Here is a 14,249-nt window from a genome sequence, read left to right as displayed (position 1 = left end):
GAGCCGCCGCGTCTAGCGCCGCCGCCGCCGCTGAAGCCGCTGCTGCCGCTGCTGCCGCCGCCGGAGCCGCTGCTGCCGCTGCTGCCGCCGCCGCCGCCTCACACACATAGGGAAAGAGTCAACTCGCCGGCGGCGGGGGAGAAATGATAAAAGAGAGAGAGGAGGGCAGATCACCACCTAGAAGCACATCCTTCGTGCGCAGAGGGGGGAGGAAAAGACGGAGAGAAAGAATGAAAGAGGGGAAAAAAGGCAGCACGGCACCCGGAGAAAGAAGACAACTCGGGGAGAGGAGGAGGAGGAGAAGAAAACACACACGCGCGCACGCACACACACACCGCGGAGAGAAAAGAACAGAGAATCAAAGTGATCAAATATGCTAAAAAGGGGGGCGCGGGAGGGAATGCGATTTATAGGCGCCGGGGCTGGCAGAAGTGGCTTCTCCGCGATCAGCTCACTGAGCTCTCTATATAGTGAACTTTGACACGACTGCTGCAACTTAGCGCACGTTGCCATGGCGACGGCGCGCCTTATAAGGCAGCAGCCGGGGTTGGCCTGGCCAGGCGCGCGCGCACCGCCCCCTCGCCGTCATTGGCCGGAGCGTGGCGGCCCCGCCATGGCGGCCGCGGGCTCAGCCCGGTCCTAGCGCGAGCAGTGTCGCGGCCCGGGCGCGGGGGGCGAAGGGGGGCAGGGAGGGGGCGGCTGTGCCGCCGCCACTGCCAAGCGGGGGATGGGCCCACACTGGCCCCGGGCGCGCGGCCACGGCTCTCTCCGCACCCCGCACCCGAGGTTTCCGCTCCAGAGGGGAGAGGACCGCGGCGCGCACACACAACGCCTCTTAAAGGCTCCGCGAGAGGCTTTGGATGGAATCGAGGACTTCGACTCTCGCAACTTGGCGATGCCACCAAATCCGTCGTTCGCGCACCACCCGGGACTCCCAGCGCATCTTTATGCCCACAGTACCAGAGAAAGAGAAAAGTTCTCCGGTTTCTTTGCAGAGGGGTAGTGGGTGAGGATGGGAAGGTGCCTCGAGCCGAGCTTGCAGGCATTTTCCAAACGAAACATTTGGTCAAATCCGGGTGATGGTAGACCCTTCCCTTAGTCTACTCTGATCACTTGCTTGGTTTGGTGGCTATTTTTTTTCTTCCATCCTTCCTTTCTTTCTTTCTTTTCTTTCTTTCTTCCTTTCTTTCTTTTCTTCCTTCCTTCCTTCCTTCCTTTCTTTCTCTCTCTCTCTTTCGTTTTTTTAGAGAAAAGGAGCCGTCAGTGGCTGTGTTTTCCTTGTAGGATTAACATTTCACAGGAATGTGGCCTGACATTTTAATTGCTCAAATAAAGCATCTCGGATGCTGAGAAGCAGAAATAGACTTCATCTCATAGTCATGATGCAATTAAAATCAATTTTCTTCAACTTTATCCTCTCTCGTTAGTTTCAGCTAACTCCCAAGCCCACGTCCTGCCACACACCCAGTCGTGGTGAGAGGTGAAAAGACCTTTCTGCCCGCTGATGGACAAGCGGAGGCAGCCTCCCAGCGTCCCCTGTGCATACCCTCTGTACACATATGTAAGCGCACATATATCAGATGCGCATTTGTCAATGTACACAGACAAAGGCTTCAGCGACTATGCTTCTAGGTAATAGAACAGTTGAGTACGACTTCATTGTTCCTCAAGTTCCTTTTAAGCATTCATACAGTCATTAAAACACACCCAGAGATTCTGCCCCAAATTGGGAATAATAACAAGTACAACTCACAGGAATCACGCACAAGCCATATTCTTCCTCAGGAGATTCACTGCAATGAGAACAACTTCATCTCCTGTGCCATTCTGCTCAATGTGCTAAAATCATCAAGCCAGTTATGTCTCTGAATTCCAGGGCTTTTGGTTTTAAACATCAAACATCTAGAATTGCCCCTCAGAACACACTGTATTCCAAATTAGTAACCTGTCTGTTGGATTTTGACCAGTTAGTGGATTATGATTCAAAATTTATAGAACAAAACTGTGACTCCATCATACACTCTTTGCACCAAGAAAAAACTGTAGACTGGTAATGCAACCAGGTTTATGAACAATTAAGATATTTTACACAAAACATGTTGAGCTTCAGGAAACATGAACACAAAGAGTAAATTAATGACCATAGGAAAGCATCCTTGATAGTTTAAAAAATCGGAGTGATGAAGGATTAAAAAATAATAAACCATACATATAACTGACATGTATAGATTGCACTTTGCACTCAATACCCTTTACACACATGGGGAGAATACGAGGTAGGAACTAAATGAAGATGTAGGCAGATAGGCACTAGTTTATAGGGAAGGAAAGATTCTCCTTATGCTTCATTCTTGAAACCTCCTTAGCCCTCACCCTTCCTCCGCTGAAATCACATATTTCACTAAGGCTGCAGGTGCTGGGATTATTTGGAAGTTGTTAAAAAAAAAAAAAAGAACTATAGTGGACACTGAGCTATCATAAACCTGGTGTGTAATGAGATTGCCATAGAGCAAAGCCAGGCAGAAAATTTCAGGTTGATTAGAGACACAATATAACTTTCTCCTAAAGAGGACGAGAAGGATGGAAAAGAAATCATTTCGGAGAAGGCTGTGCTTTTTTTTTTTTTTTTTTTTTTTCTTTTCAACCTCTATGATTTGAGGAATCTCCTAATGCTACAAATGTCAGTAGATTAGGGGCAAACTCAGCAGAGATGTGGTAGGGCTGGGGTTGAGATAGAAAATCTAATGGGCATCCCCATCTCAATTTAATAGAAGATATAACTGATTATAAGGAAATCCTAAACTCGCCTCTTGGGTGGAGACACTTCCATGGCAAGATCACCTTTTACAAACATGCAGTCGGAAATTTTTGAGGAAGAAGAGCTTCTCCAGGACACTTTGAGATTTTTGGTATTTGAAGTACGCTCTGATGGCTTCAGATTTAAAATGAAGGATTTCCCAACCATCTCCTACAGCTCTGGATCCTGATAGGCATACAACCACAGGGCTGCCAATAAGTCAGAGGTGTTTTACTCTGTATTTTAGGACTCATTCAGTTATGGGGGTGCTATTAAAAAGCCAAAAAACAAAAACAAAAAAAAATGACCATTTCAATTGTAGTTAATTTATTGTATAGAAAAGAGAGAAGACTGCAGACTGAGAAGAAAAACAAGGAGAAAATATTTTAAAATGTCTTCTTCTGAGATGCTCATATTCCTTGATTAAAACAGCTCTAAGGCTAAAAGATAAATATCAATATGTTGTTACTGTTTTTTTTTTTTTTAATAAAATCCAGCCCAGTCTTTTATTGTAGATGTAAATTTATTTTAATGAGAAGAATGGCAAGCTTTAATTTGGCCAGAGAAAGTTGAAAAAACATTTGTTTTACTGTAGGGGGAAAAAAAGCCACCCAGGAATATGATTTTCTTCCAGAAAGTGGCCGTAATTCTCCACAAATTAAATCATAATATGAATACAGACCTCAGCAAATGTCGAGATTAACTCTGAACTCAGTAGAAACCAGTTCTGTCCACCAGGATTCATTGAATTCCTCCTTCCCCTCAATCTAGTCCGTGTGTGTTTTTCTCTTCCACCACACTGGAGCTCCATGAATAGAGAAAGGGGCTTCCATTGTGTCTCTCTGAACTTCCAAGTCAATGCAATTTTTAACCACTGGCTTGTGGTACTTTGAAAATCACCAGGGGCTGTCAGAGTTGGGTCCTCTGAAAAATTTACAGTGCTAAATCAGAGCATATGCTGGGAGGGAAAAAATTGCTTAAGATTGGAGCAAGTACAGTATCTGTCTGCCCCCTAGTGTAAGAGTCCTCGCTGCCTAAAACGCAACTTTAAAAGAAAAGAGCTCTTAAAGGGAAACGACTTTGAGCTCACGTAGGCATAGCAGAATGAAACTTCTGTACATTTTAATCTGAATAATTCTTCAGGGTTTAAAATTAATTGGCTCTGGCTTGGTTGGACCGGACTCCGATCTCGCCACCTCTGCGCTTCCTGAGTCACTGCCGGAGAGGTGATGATTTTTTTTTTTTTTTCTGAACTGGGTTTATGCGCGTCCCCCTCACCCCCTCCTCTCTTTTTTCTTTCTCTGTCTCTGTGGTCTCTCTCGCTGGCTTTTTAAAAATGAGGAACCGTTCCTTGAACGTTCTGGACAGAGCACAGAATTGCTTAAGTCAGCCCGACACGGTTGTAATAGACAGCAAAAAGGTAAACGTTTGCCTGAAATCCGCACGCCAGCTCCACTACCCCGCCCGATGGTGAGTACCCTTCTCGTTGCGATTCTCCTAGCTTAACCGAGCGCTCTGCTCCCCGAGCCGCGGCCGAGGGCGCCGGGCAGAGCTTTTCTCCCTCCCTGCCTGGCTGGATGTCAGTTGCACAAGGTTGCAAAATACAGCGCAGAGGCAGATCGAACAGTAAATTCTGACGCTTAGTGCGAGCCTAGCAGCTCCTTTGCTAGAAAACCGAGTCGTCTATTGCTTGGAAAAACACGCTTATTGGACTGGTTTTTAGTTTGCTCTAGCGAAGGAAATGAGTTTGAGGAGATGGGAGGCACCGCAGTCTTTACGCTTCGGTTTAATCATATTTTGGCAGCTTCGCAATTGTATTTTCCCCTTCTCCCCGCCCCCCACCACCTCTCCTACCGCACACATGTAATAAAATATGGCAAGGCATTGAATTGACTGTCCCCCCTTCCCCGAACACCTTAAACCACAGTCCTAGGCATTTCATACACGTTAGCAATCCGATTTTTTGAAAATCCCCAAGTCATCCCCAACCCCACACAGCACAAGGAGGAAAGTGAGAAAGGAGAGAGAGAGAGAAAAAAAATACTGTAAGTAAACATACCAAAACCATATTTGCCTTGTTCAAGGTCCCAAACCGCTTGCATCTTCCTTCTAAACTGGAATAACTCTCCTTTAGTTTGGCGGGTGAAATAAATGCTTTGTTGGCCCCCTGAAAAGATGTGTCTTTGATAATTAAAGAGGATCTCCTCCTCGGTGTTTATCTAAGCGATTGTGCAAACTGATAAAAAGTAGGCACTAGCCTGCAGGGAAAAAGAGGAAAGGTGAAGGGAGAGATCTTCCACCTCAGGGAAGTGCTTCCCCATGTATTAGGCGCTCTCAGCCTTGGAAAGCCCTGCACAGTAACTTTAGAGAGACGAGGTTTCAGGGAGCTTTGTACATAGCTGCTGAGGAATGCAAGCCTCGCCTTTAAGAAAAAAAACCCCAAACCGTAGGTAGGAGATGTCTGGAGTGATCCTTGTCTCTCATCTCATTCCTTAGAAGGAAGAGTGCGTTGTTACACCTTGTTTGGGGCTGGAAAGACGAGACTTTAAAAACACCCGTCCAATTGAAAAAAATCTCCCAACTTAATGAGTTTAGTCGGAGGCTGGAGCTAACGGCTCAGCCTCAGCAGAAAACCGCCAACAACTATAGGCGATATTGCAGAGCAAAGACGACCCAAGGCACAGCCAAATTCCACTGTTTGGGGTCGAGAGGGATGGAGGCTAATCCTAAAGCAAGTTGGAAAAAAACAGAGGTGGGAGAGGAGGGGAAAAAAGCAGCAGCCTCGCAGACTGGCAGACAGGCTCCCCTCACCCTAGATCAAAGATAGAACTTGAAACAGGAGGGCAACATCTTTCCTAGGAATCCGTTGAAATCCTCATTTTCTACTTTTAACTCACCCCCCCAAGTGATTTTTCCTTCTCCCCTGCAGATTCATGTCCCCCCTTCCAGTTCCCCTTCTAGAACTTTCCTGAAGAGGAAACCTATTTCTTTGGGGGGAGGGGTTTCCCCACTTTCTGTCTTCAGATAATGCATGCTTAATTCACCCCCTCCCTACATCCATCTCCCAAAATGAATAAAGGAAGCAGGAATACAGTAACTAGCAAAAATTGAGAATAAACTATGCTTCCCCTCACAGTTTAATACAGTTTTAACTAATGGAATTTTTTTGTTTTGTTTTAAGAGAAGAATAATGGGGAAACACGGATCTTTTATTTTAGGAAACTGTTATGGTAAGATGTATGTCAGACTTGACAAATGGAACTAACCCTCTTCGGCTGCTTCTTGTCCTTGTCTTAAACAGGAATTAAGTTAAACACAGTGCTGAATGTTAATTACATGTTTACGGGCTAATGAAAATTACAAATAGTTTTGCCACCTCAAACAATGATGAAAACTCTGAAGACACTGTAATTATATACTTTGAGGGAAATAACTCAGAATATTGATCATAAGAAGTGTAAATCTTTTTTTAACTATTCATTAATACCATAAATATGGGCTACAGAAGTTTTTCTTTGTGGTTTGTCTCATCAGTTATACGAGTGGATGGATGGTGAGGCTTCTCTGGGGAGGTGATGGACTCATTCTCTTATAGAAGGAGGCCACTTGTGTAACTGGGGATGCCCCCCTCCCTTTCACCCCCGCCCCCTTTAACCCCAGCAGAAGGTCGAGGGATAGTTGAACAGGGGGGCCGGGCTCAGGGCAGGTGAAGGTGATCACAGCTCAGCCTGTTTCCTCCCCTCCCCTCGTCCTCCTCTCTCCTCCTCTCCCTCCTCCCTTTCCTGCCAGGTCTGATCGATGACTGCCTTCCCCAGCCAGGGCGCCTGTCGGATAACCTGGTGTTTGGATTCCTAATGGAGGACAACTCACCGCTACCCAGCGATGCAGCCCTGACAACCCAAGTTCCCTGCTTTAGAGGTGGCTAGGGCAGTTCATTGCAAAAGAAGAAGAAAAAAAAAAAGTTGAGTGAGGTATTACTGGGTAAGGTGGCTCAGGCGGCTGAACCAGAACTGGTTTCCCTGGGTTTGGGAGTAGAGAAATATTTTGCTGTTTTGTTTTAACTCTGGCCTGGGTTGTAGCTTTGCACTCTGCAGTGTGGCAGCCACTTCGATCTTGGGGGTCAAAGGTGAGGGCTGCACTAACCCTAAAAGCCTGGTCTGGCCTGGCCAGAAGGCCGAGCCCGCAGAGGAGTGGGGGCTTGTCAGCCACGCCGCCTGACGCTTTGGAGAGGGTGCCAGTGGAACCCGCATGCGGGGGGCACAGAACCGAGAGCGGGTTTTAAGTGCAATATTGAAGGTTTTTAAAAAGTGCCCTAGGCTTGTGGGACTGGAGTCCTCTTTTTCCCTGAGAATTCCCAAGGCGCTGGTCTTTGTCTTAGAAGGAATGGAGTTTCTGAATGGTGTGAAAGGGACAGAGAGGGTCGCTTCAAATCGATTTTACTTGTCCTTTCTGTCTTTTCGGATCAACGCCCTTCAATGGGCACAGAGGTGCTCTTTCAACCAAAAACTTGTGCTACATTTTCTGCCTGTATTGGTGCTAAATACAATAAGCACTGGGCAGATTTTTTTCTTTGCTTTCCAAAGCAAGAAAGCACCCTAATTAAATTGTTTTATATGGACAGTCAAGACGGACCAATTAAGTATGCATTAGTATAAAGATATAGTCTGTAGATAAAGTGGTTTAGAAAATCACGTGTGCGACAAAGGAGAGGGTGCTAGCGCTGGGGAGGGGTGCATGAACCAGCGATGTGGCTCACCTCCCTCCCTGGACCCGGGGGGAATTGCAGAAGCCTCGGCCTCAGGTGAGAGGGGATCAGGGCCGCTAACAGGTGGGCGACAGTGTTGGAGTTTTTCAGGCCCGTGCCCCCGACTGCAGAGCGGTGGAGCGCAGGGGGTTAGTATCTTTCACATCTTCCTCCTCTGACAAGGCAGCGGCCCGAGGTGGTGGGTCTGTAGGAAGGGGCGAGAGCGTGTCATGCCTTACTCCAGGTCGGCCCATTGCCTGGTGTCTAGATTCAGGGCGCGGCCCTGAAATAAGGAAGGAGTGTGCACCTCGGGGAGGCCAGTGGGGGTGAGGACACTCACTGCCGCGGCCGCAACCCTCTGGCAGCCAAGATCAGGGTAGGAGGCCCCCTTCCAACTCCTCCAAGCTAAGCGCTTTCTCCGCTTCTAAGGAAACGGGAGCTTCTCTGCGAGGAAAGTAAAGTTCCGCCCGACGCCATCCGGCCCAAGGGGCGTCGAGGACCAGCCACAGAAGTGGGGAAAAGACTGAGGGTCGGAGAAAAGGTAGCGAGGACAGTGGCTCCCCGTCCGGGCCACCGCAGCTCTCGGCTTCTCCACAACCCCTCCACCCTCTGAGGTGTGGGCGAGCAGAGTGCATTTCGCCCCGAAGGCGACGACTCCCAGGGCAGGGGACTGGGCCTCCCGGCGTCGAGGCGTAGGCTTGTGCTAGGTGGTCCCCGGGCCTCGGGGGCGCGAGCGCAGCGCGCTGCCGCAGGAAGGGCGCGCAGGGCGCACTGGGCGCCCTTGGTTGGGGTGAGGAGGGGGGAGTAGGGCGAGAATTAGAGCCTGGGGAGGCAGCTGAATGTCAAAAGTGAAAAGGTTGAAAAGCCAATTTTCCCGGCGCGCTTTCGCCCCCCTTTGCTGGTTGCAGAGACCGTAAATCAGCGGCCAGCGGCGAGGGCGGGAGGAGCCCCCTCGGCGGGCTCGGCGCGGCCCCGCCCTGACCGTGCGCACCTCCCGGTGGGCCCCGAATCGATCAGAAGCCTAGCTGAGGATGTCACCGCACTAAATATTTACTGATCACACACAAATAGCCGGGGCTCGAACGATTTTCCTCTGTGAGGAGAGCGCAGAGAGAAGGGTAAATCATTTTATTAGTGTGGATAAAGCCCAGAGCACACTCCGGGCTGGAGTGTTTTAAGATGTGTCTTCAACTGGATGAAAAGAGTTAGGGAAATCGATACGGAGTGATTAGAAGCCCCCGGGGTGACGAAGGGGGCCGGGGCTTTCAGGGATTTGGTGAGGCTGAGAGGGGGGAGCGAGCCTCGAGGGGGGCGACCCGACCACCGCCAGGGAGCATCCGGGGGCAAGCCTGTGTCCCTCCCTCCTCGACGGGAGACGCGAGGGCGCAGCCAGCGGCAGGGAGTCCGCCGCGTCCCGGCGCGGCTGGGCTGGCGCTGGGTGAGAGCTGCGCGGGCCGCCGCGGGGCAGAGCGCTTGGGCGCCACGGGGCTCTACGTCGCGAGTGCCAGTGGTCAGGTGGCCACGGAAGGGGATCGCAGGCCCGGCGTGGAGATGCTGGCAGGTTCCCGCACAGCGAGGGCTCTCCAGGCAGCTTCCCGGAGTAACGACGTGGCCCAAACGGGTTTTATTTTCCCCCGGCGCGCCACGCAGCATTCCCGAACTTTCTCCCGGATGCACCTCTGCCCCCTCGTCTCCCCTAGCGTTCCAGAGACGACGCAGCGGCCCAGCCCAGCCCAGCGGGCTGCCTCTCCATCCCACCCACCCAGTGTCAAGGGCGGCCGCCGGGTGGCGGAACCCGCTGCGGACCGCAGGGCAAGTGGATTCCAGGTTCGGGGCTCCTAGGCAGGTGGGAGGAAGTCTGAGGGGGAGCAGGAAGGCAGAGGCAGGGTGACACACACCAACGACGCCCCCTGGATGTCCCCGTCCTCTCCAGGGCGGGAAATCAGCTTTTGGGGGTCTCAAGCGACAGTCCAGCGAGGGAAATGGTTCTGTGGCCCCAAGGCTGGGTGCAGAAGCCTAAAGTGCGAGGGCGCAAAGGCTTGCGGGGCTCGCTGAAGTTAGCAAGGCTTTGGGTGGAGTTTGCTAGGAAGGAGAAGAAAACCTTCTCCCCAAACTCAAGCAGCAAAGTCCTGGCGCGAAAATGGCTTTTCACTTCTGGAAGCGGGAGGCATCGGTCGCTGCTGTGAACAAACCTTGAGGTTCGAAACAGCTGCAAATAATCAAGAAGGCACTAATTTCGGGGGGAAAAGGGGAGACGGAAGGTGAGGAAAGGGAAGAATTTTTTTCGTTTCTTCTTCCCTTTCTCGCTCTTAACCTTTTCCTAAAAACCTGCCCTTGCTGAAGAAACCGATAGCTTGCTGGCTTTATTATTTATTTATTTATTTATTTATTTATTTTCCCTCTCCCCAAATTGCTCGATTTCCTTGGCAGATTGAGGAATTCAGTTCAGGCTGCCCTACTTGGCTCCTCGGTGCAACAGGAAATATAACTGCAGATCTAATTAACCGTTTTTCAGAAGGGAGAATTTTTTTTTTTTTTTTTTAAGTATGAATCCCAATGGCTTGGAGTGATGTGTTCAGGTGTGAGGCGATTGGTGCCTCGAATTCATTCCTCGGTAATCCTCTAATTCCTGCGATGGAAGCTCGAGAGCATCGCTGACCTGGAGGCTGTCAGAAGCCGGGTCTCCATTAACCCTTCTTGGTCTCGGCCAGAGCGAAGGTTAACTACACTAATGTACCAAAGGGGCTGTAGCAAAAAAGGAAGGAAGGGTGAAAGGGAAGAAGGGGGAGGGAGGGGAGGTAAATTCACTCTAGTTGCAAGGATTTTAGAGCTTTGTCTTTCACTGGTCCTCCCCCACCCCCACCCTTCCTACGAAAGCGGGTTTCCATTCTGAGAGACAACAGTTTCATCCATCAAGGCAGCTCACTCCACGGAGATGGACTTTAGGGAATAAGAAAACACAATGTAGTGAAATATTTTCTTCTATTTAACTGACCACCCAGTTCACTTGAAAAATAATTCTAACATATATGCAACAATTAATTATTGTGGGAGTGGTTTTTAAAAAAATACAAATCCTAATATACGTTTTACCTTCTTTCATTTAAGTAAAAGCTAATTTAGAATCTTGTCAGCAGCCAAATTATAGCCATGAAATCTAGATGAGATTAGGAAAATCCATTCTGCTGTTTTCACACCTGGTGGCATTTTTAATGAGTAGTTATATAATAGTTATGTGAATGAAGGTATATGCATATGGGTGTGTATATATTCTTATGGTGGTAGAAGTTCCTTGATAGATTAAAGGTTTATATACTCAAGCACTAGATAGAGGCTGTCACTCATGTGTACATGCTGGGGGTCTGGCAGAAAACAGTGCAAAAAAGAGTTTTGAATGAGTTCCTTGGAATCTCTATTGTTGAAATACAAGCTGAAGCAACTTAGTAATGGTAAAGCTGTTGTGCCTTGCAGAATCATGGAAAGATACTTCAAGGTAAAAACGTCAGTTTTCAGTTTGGTAGCTTTGGCAGGGCATTTAAACAAGAGGTGAACATCTTTTGCCTAATATATTTATTTTAAAATTCAACAATATGCTACTCTGTTTATTTTACTTTTCAATGAATTGAAGAATTAAAAGAGAATAGGCTCTAGCTATAGATGCTAGCATAAGGGATTTGTTGCCCATTTAACTAAGTCTGATGTGGGCTGTATATGCTTTTAATATTATATTGCAAGGCAACTCCAGCTGAGAAAGTTTTAAAGATATCTAAAGCCATGTGGACATCAGTTCTTATTTAGAAGTGGACAGGGTGAGGAAAGGTTGTCTGATTCTGTATTTTTTTCTCTTAGGAGACTGGTAATGAAACCTTTAAAATGACAGTTCATTTTTGGTATGTCAAAAAAGGCATTACTCAAATGGTATCAAGTGCCAGTCATTTAAATGTGCAGGTGTTAGTAAGGCAAATATCCAGATAAATTTATGTTGTTAATTAGCTGCATCAGTGTACTTAAAGAAAATACAAACAGAACAACAAAGGGGATTTATCTTGTTTAATTTTCTTTAGCCACAAACTCAAGGTGAATTTCAGAAGGAGAAAACAGGGCTAATTTCCATTCTGTTGGTATCTAGAAGGCTGAAAAACCCCAGTTTCAATATAAAGCATATAATTAGAGAAGTAAGTAAATGGACAAAGACAGATATACTGCCATAATAGAAAAACATAATGTATGAATTTAGAAAACATAATTAATTAACTATCAACTGCACTCCTCTTCTTAAATGGATGGTTTCTTGAAATGTTGAATGTACACATTAAAAATAAAGGACTTCTGTGCAAAAGTGAGAGGAGGCTAACATAATATTCAGTTTTTTTGACCATAGGAAGTATCAACTTGAGGCTTTACAAAGTGTAATGTTTAAATAAAATTTACACTGATCTTTTTTATTTTGAATACAGGACACAGAAAGGTACCTTTCCTATCCCTACATTACAATTTATAATAAATTAATCAACCTTATCAAAGGGAGTACAATGTGCTTGACTGAGGTAAATTGACTGAGATGATATCACTTAAAATAGTTTAAAGCAAAAGTGAAAATGTTGAAGGAAGAAAATATTGACTTCAGTGATAAATGTCACATTGGGTATTTATTGACAGGACCACATTACATGGCATGTCAGGGAGAAGTTAAAAATTTAGGCAACCCTATTTCTTGCAGAATGCATGTTAATAATGTATTTACTGACTCCAAAAGTTATGGTGGAATTTTTTATTTTGCATATACTTTGTTGCCATATTGCCATCCAAATAGAAAGAAGTGAAATTTAAGCGAGGGGGGATGGGGTTTAAAAAATATTAAACAACGTTTTTCTTTATAGTCTTCAATAATTATGCTTAGCTACTCATTGACTTTTTTCATATGATTTTGATTAATTTAATAGCTTTTAAAATCATATAGTATTGTGCTGAAGTCATTGTTTATACATTGAAAACAAATTCAAAGGCATCAGATCTTTCTCAGAAAGTGCAATTGAATGTTCAATTATTGAAGAGCTACTATTTAAATTTCCCAGGTTCCATTAAAAACAAACACACTTACAAACACCTGAATCTGTTCTTTCCGAACAACTCTTAAAATTGCAACTGGCATGGCTGTGGATGAATATTTTATATACGAGCCTTTTGTTCTCTTCTTGTTTAGCAGGGAAATGCCTCTAATTTGTCTTTTATGCTTAAATACTTTTAAAAAAAGTGTTAGTCCATATGCGAGAATTATTCATCCCCTTTAAAAAAAAGTGAATAAAATTCTAATTATAGAGAAAAGGTGTGATGTTTACTCTGAAGTTTCAGGAACATGTAAAGTTTTAATAAACTAGAAGAAACTCTATCCTAGATAAATTTAAATAGGGCAGCTATTGGGTATGGTTTATATTCGTGTGCTTCTGCCTTCTTGCCTTTGGCACTAAGGTATCTGGGTTTTTGTCTTCACCTACTGTCTATTGTTAGCAGATTTTGAGATTAAAAAATATTTTCAAATTGTCTTGCCTTTATAGCTCAATGCATTATTAAATTGGAAAATAGTGTTCATTTCTGTGTTCAAATTTCTATGTCCAGACAATAGTAAAGAGGTGAGTTTCTGCACTACCCCCCAAAAAAACCCTAATAACAAAAAATGAAACATCACTACATATACAAGCTAAAGAGGAAAACAAAATCAAAACCAAAAACCTTAGGCTTCAGTGTGTTGTAAATACAGAATCATTGTTTTTACAATGGAGCTCTTTACAAGGCTTTTTTCATCTTATCTACCAAGATGGGACACTTCAGTTTTGTATAATTTTTGAATTTTGAGCAAGTTTTAACAACATATCACAGGCTTTTTGAAGTGAAGAAAATTTGAAAAATAAGCCTCCAGAATAAAAAAAAACACAGATAAGTGACAGGGCATGATGGCTTGCCTCCGTTTTTAGGGATGTTACAGAAGTTTTACTTTAAAAATTACAATAACATGCTTTTTCATTGGGTGCAAAACAAGATAATTATAGGAGAAAAAAGAAGAAAAGACTCTCCGCCACCAAAAAACAAAACAACAACAAAACCCCAAAGAAACCCCAATCCTAATCCCCACCCTTACCACTTATAGGGAAAGTTTCTGTGTAACTGTGGGTCCTGCAGTGGTTAGACTCTAGTCCATAGCCTGGCAGCCTCAAGAAGGAGGCAGATTCTCTGAGCTCAACTGCAGATGACCTACCACTTTGAGGTAAAGTTTGGAAAGCAACTGTTGAAAGTTAACCTCTCCTTTCCAAAGAAGGTTTTCAGAGGCACGACAGTGAAAGCTGATATAACCAATTTTATTATTTTCTAAGGCATCGCTAACTTTTATGATCCCCCCCCCCTTTCCTTTACTATCCATCTTTGTGCCTCCAGGGCTAGTGAAAGAGCAGGGCAGATTCTAGATTGCTTTCAGAGTTTGCCTTCTCTGATGATGGATTACCACGTCAATTTAAACGGCATAGGATTAATTTGTTTCAATGATTTCTCTTTAGGCTGAATGCCAGCAGTTTTTCTATCTCTCCCCTTGCTCTTCAGAACAATAACCAAAAAAACCCAAAAAAACAAAACAAAAAAACCCTTCTTTCCATATTCTAAGTTAGGAGACAATAATAGAAATAGACAAGTTAGGTGTAATGTTGCAACACAGTTATG

At 45.5% G+C, this 14,249-nt stretch overlaps 1 protein-coding gene across 1 annotated transcript in view; it reads right to left on the bottom strand.

The window, feature by feature from the left end:
• Positions 1-5,566, bottom strand: part of NR2F2 (nuclear receptor subfamily 2 group F member 2) — a 13,500-nt gene extending 7,934 nt beyond the window's left edge. Inside the window, exon 1 of the mRNA XM_029239830.1 lies at positions 4,857-5,566. Coding sequence (XP_029095663.1) covers positions 4,857-4,899 — 43 coding nt within the window. The 5' untranslated portion in view covers positions 4,900-5,566. The remainder of the gene's footprint in view (positions 1-4,856) is intronic.
• Between the last annotated feature and the right edge of the window lie 8,683 nt (positions 5,567-14,249).

Source organism: Monodon monoceros, unplaced genomic scaffold (assembly GCF_005190385.1).
Source record: "Monodon monoceros isolate NGI ecotype Baffin Bay Population unplaced genomic scaffold, NGI_Narwhal_1 Super_Scaffold_21, whole genome shotgun sequence".
Taxonomy (NCBI): Eukaryota; Metazoa; Chordata; class Mammalia; order Artiodactyla; family Monodontidae; genus Monodon; species Monodon monoceros.
Note: the sequence above shows the minus strand (reverse complement) of the source record. Positions and strands in the feature narration are given on the sequence as shown.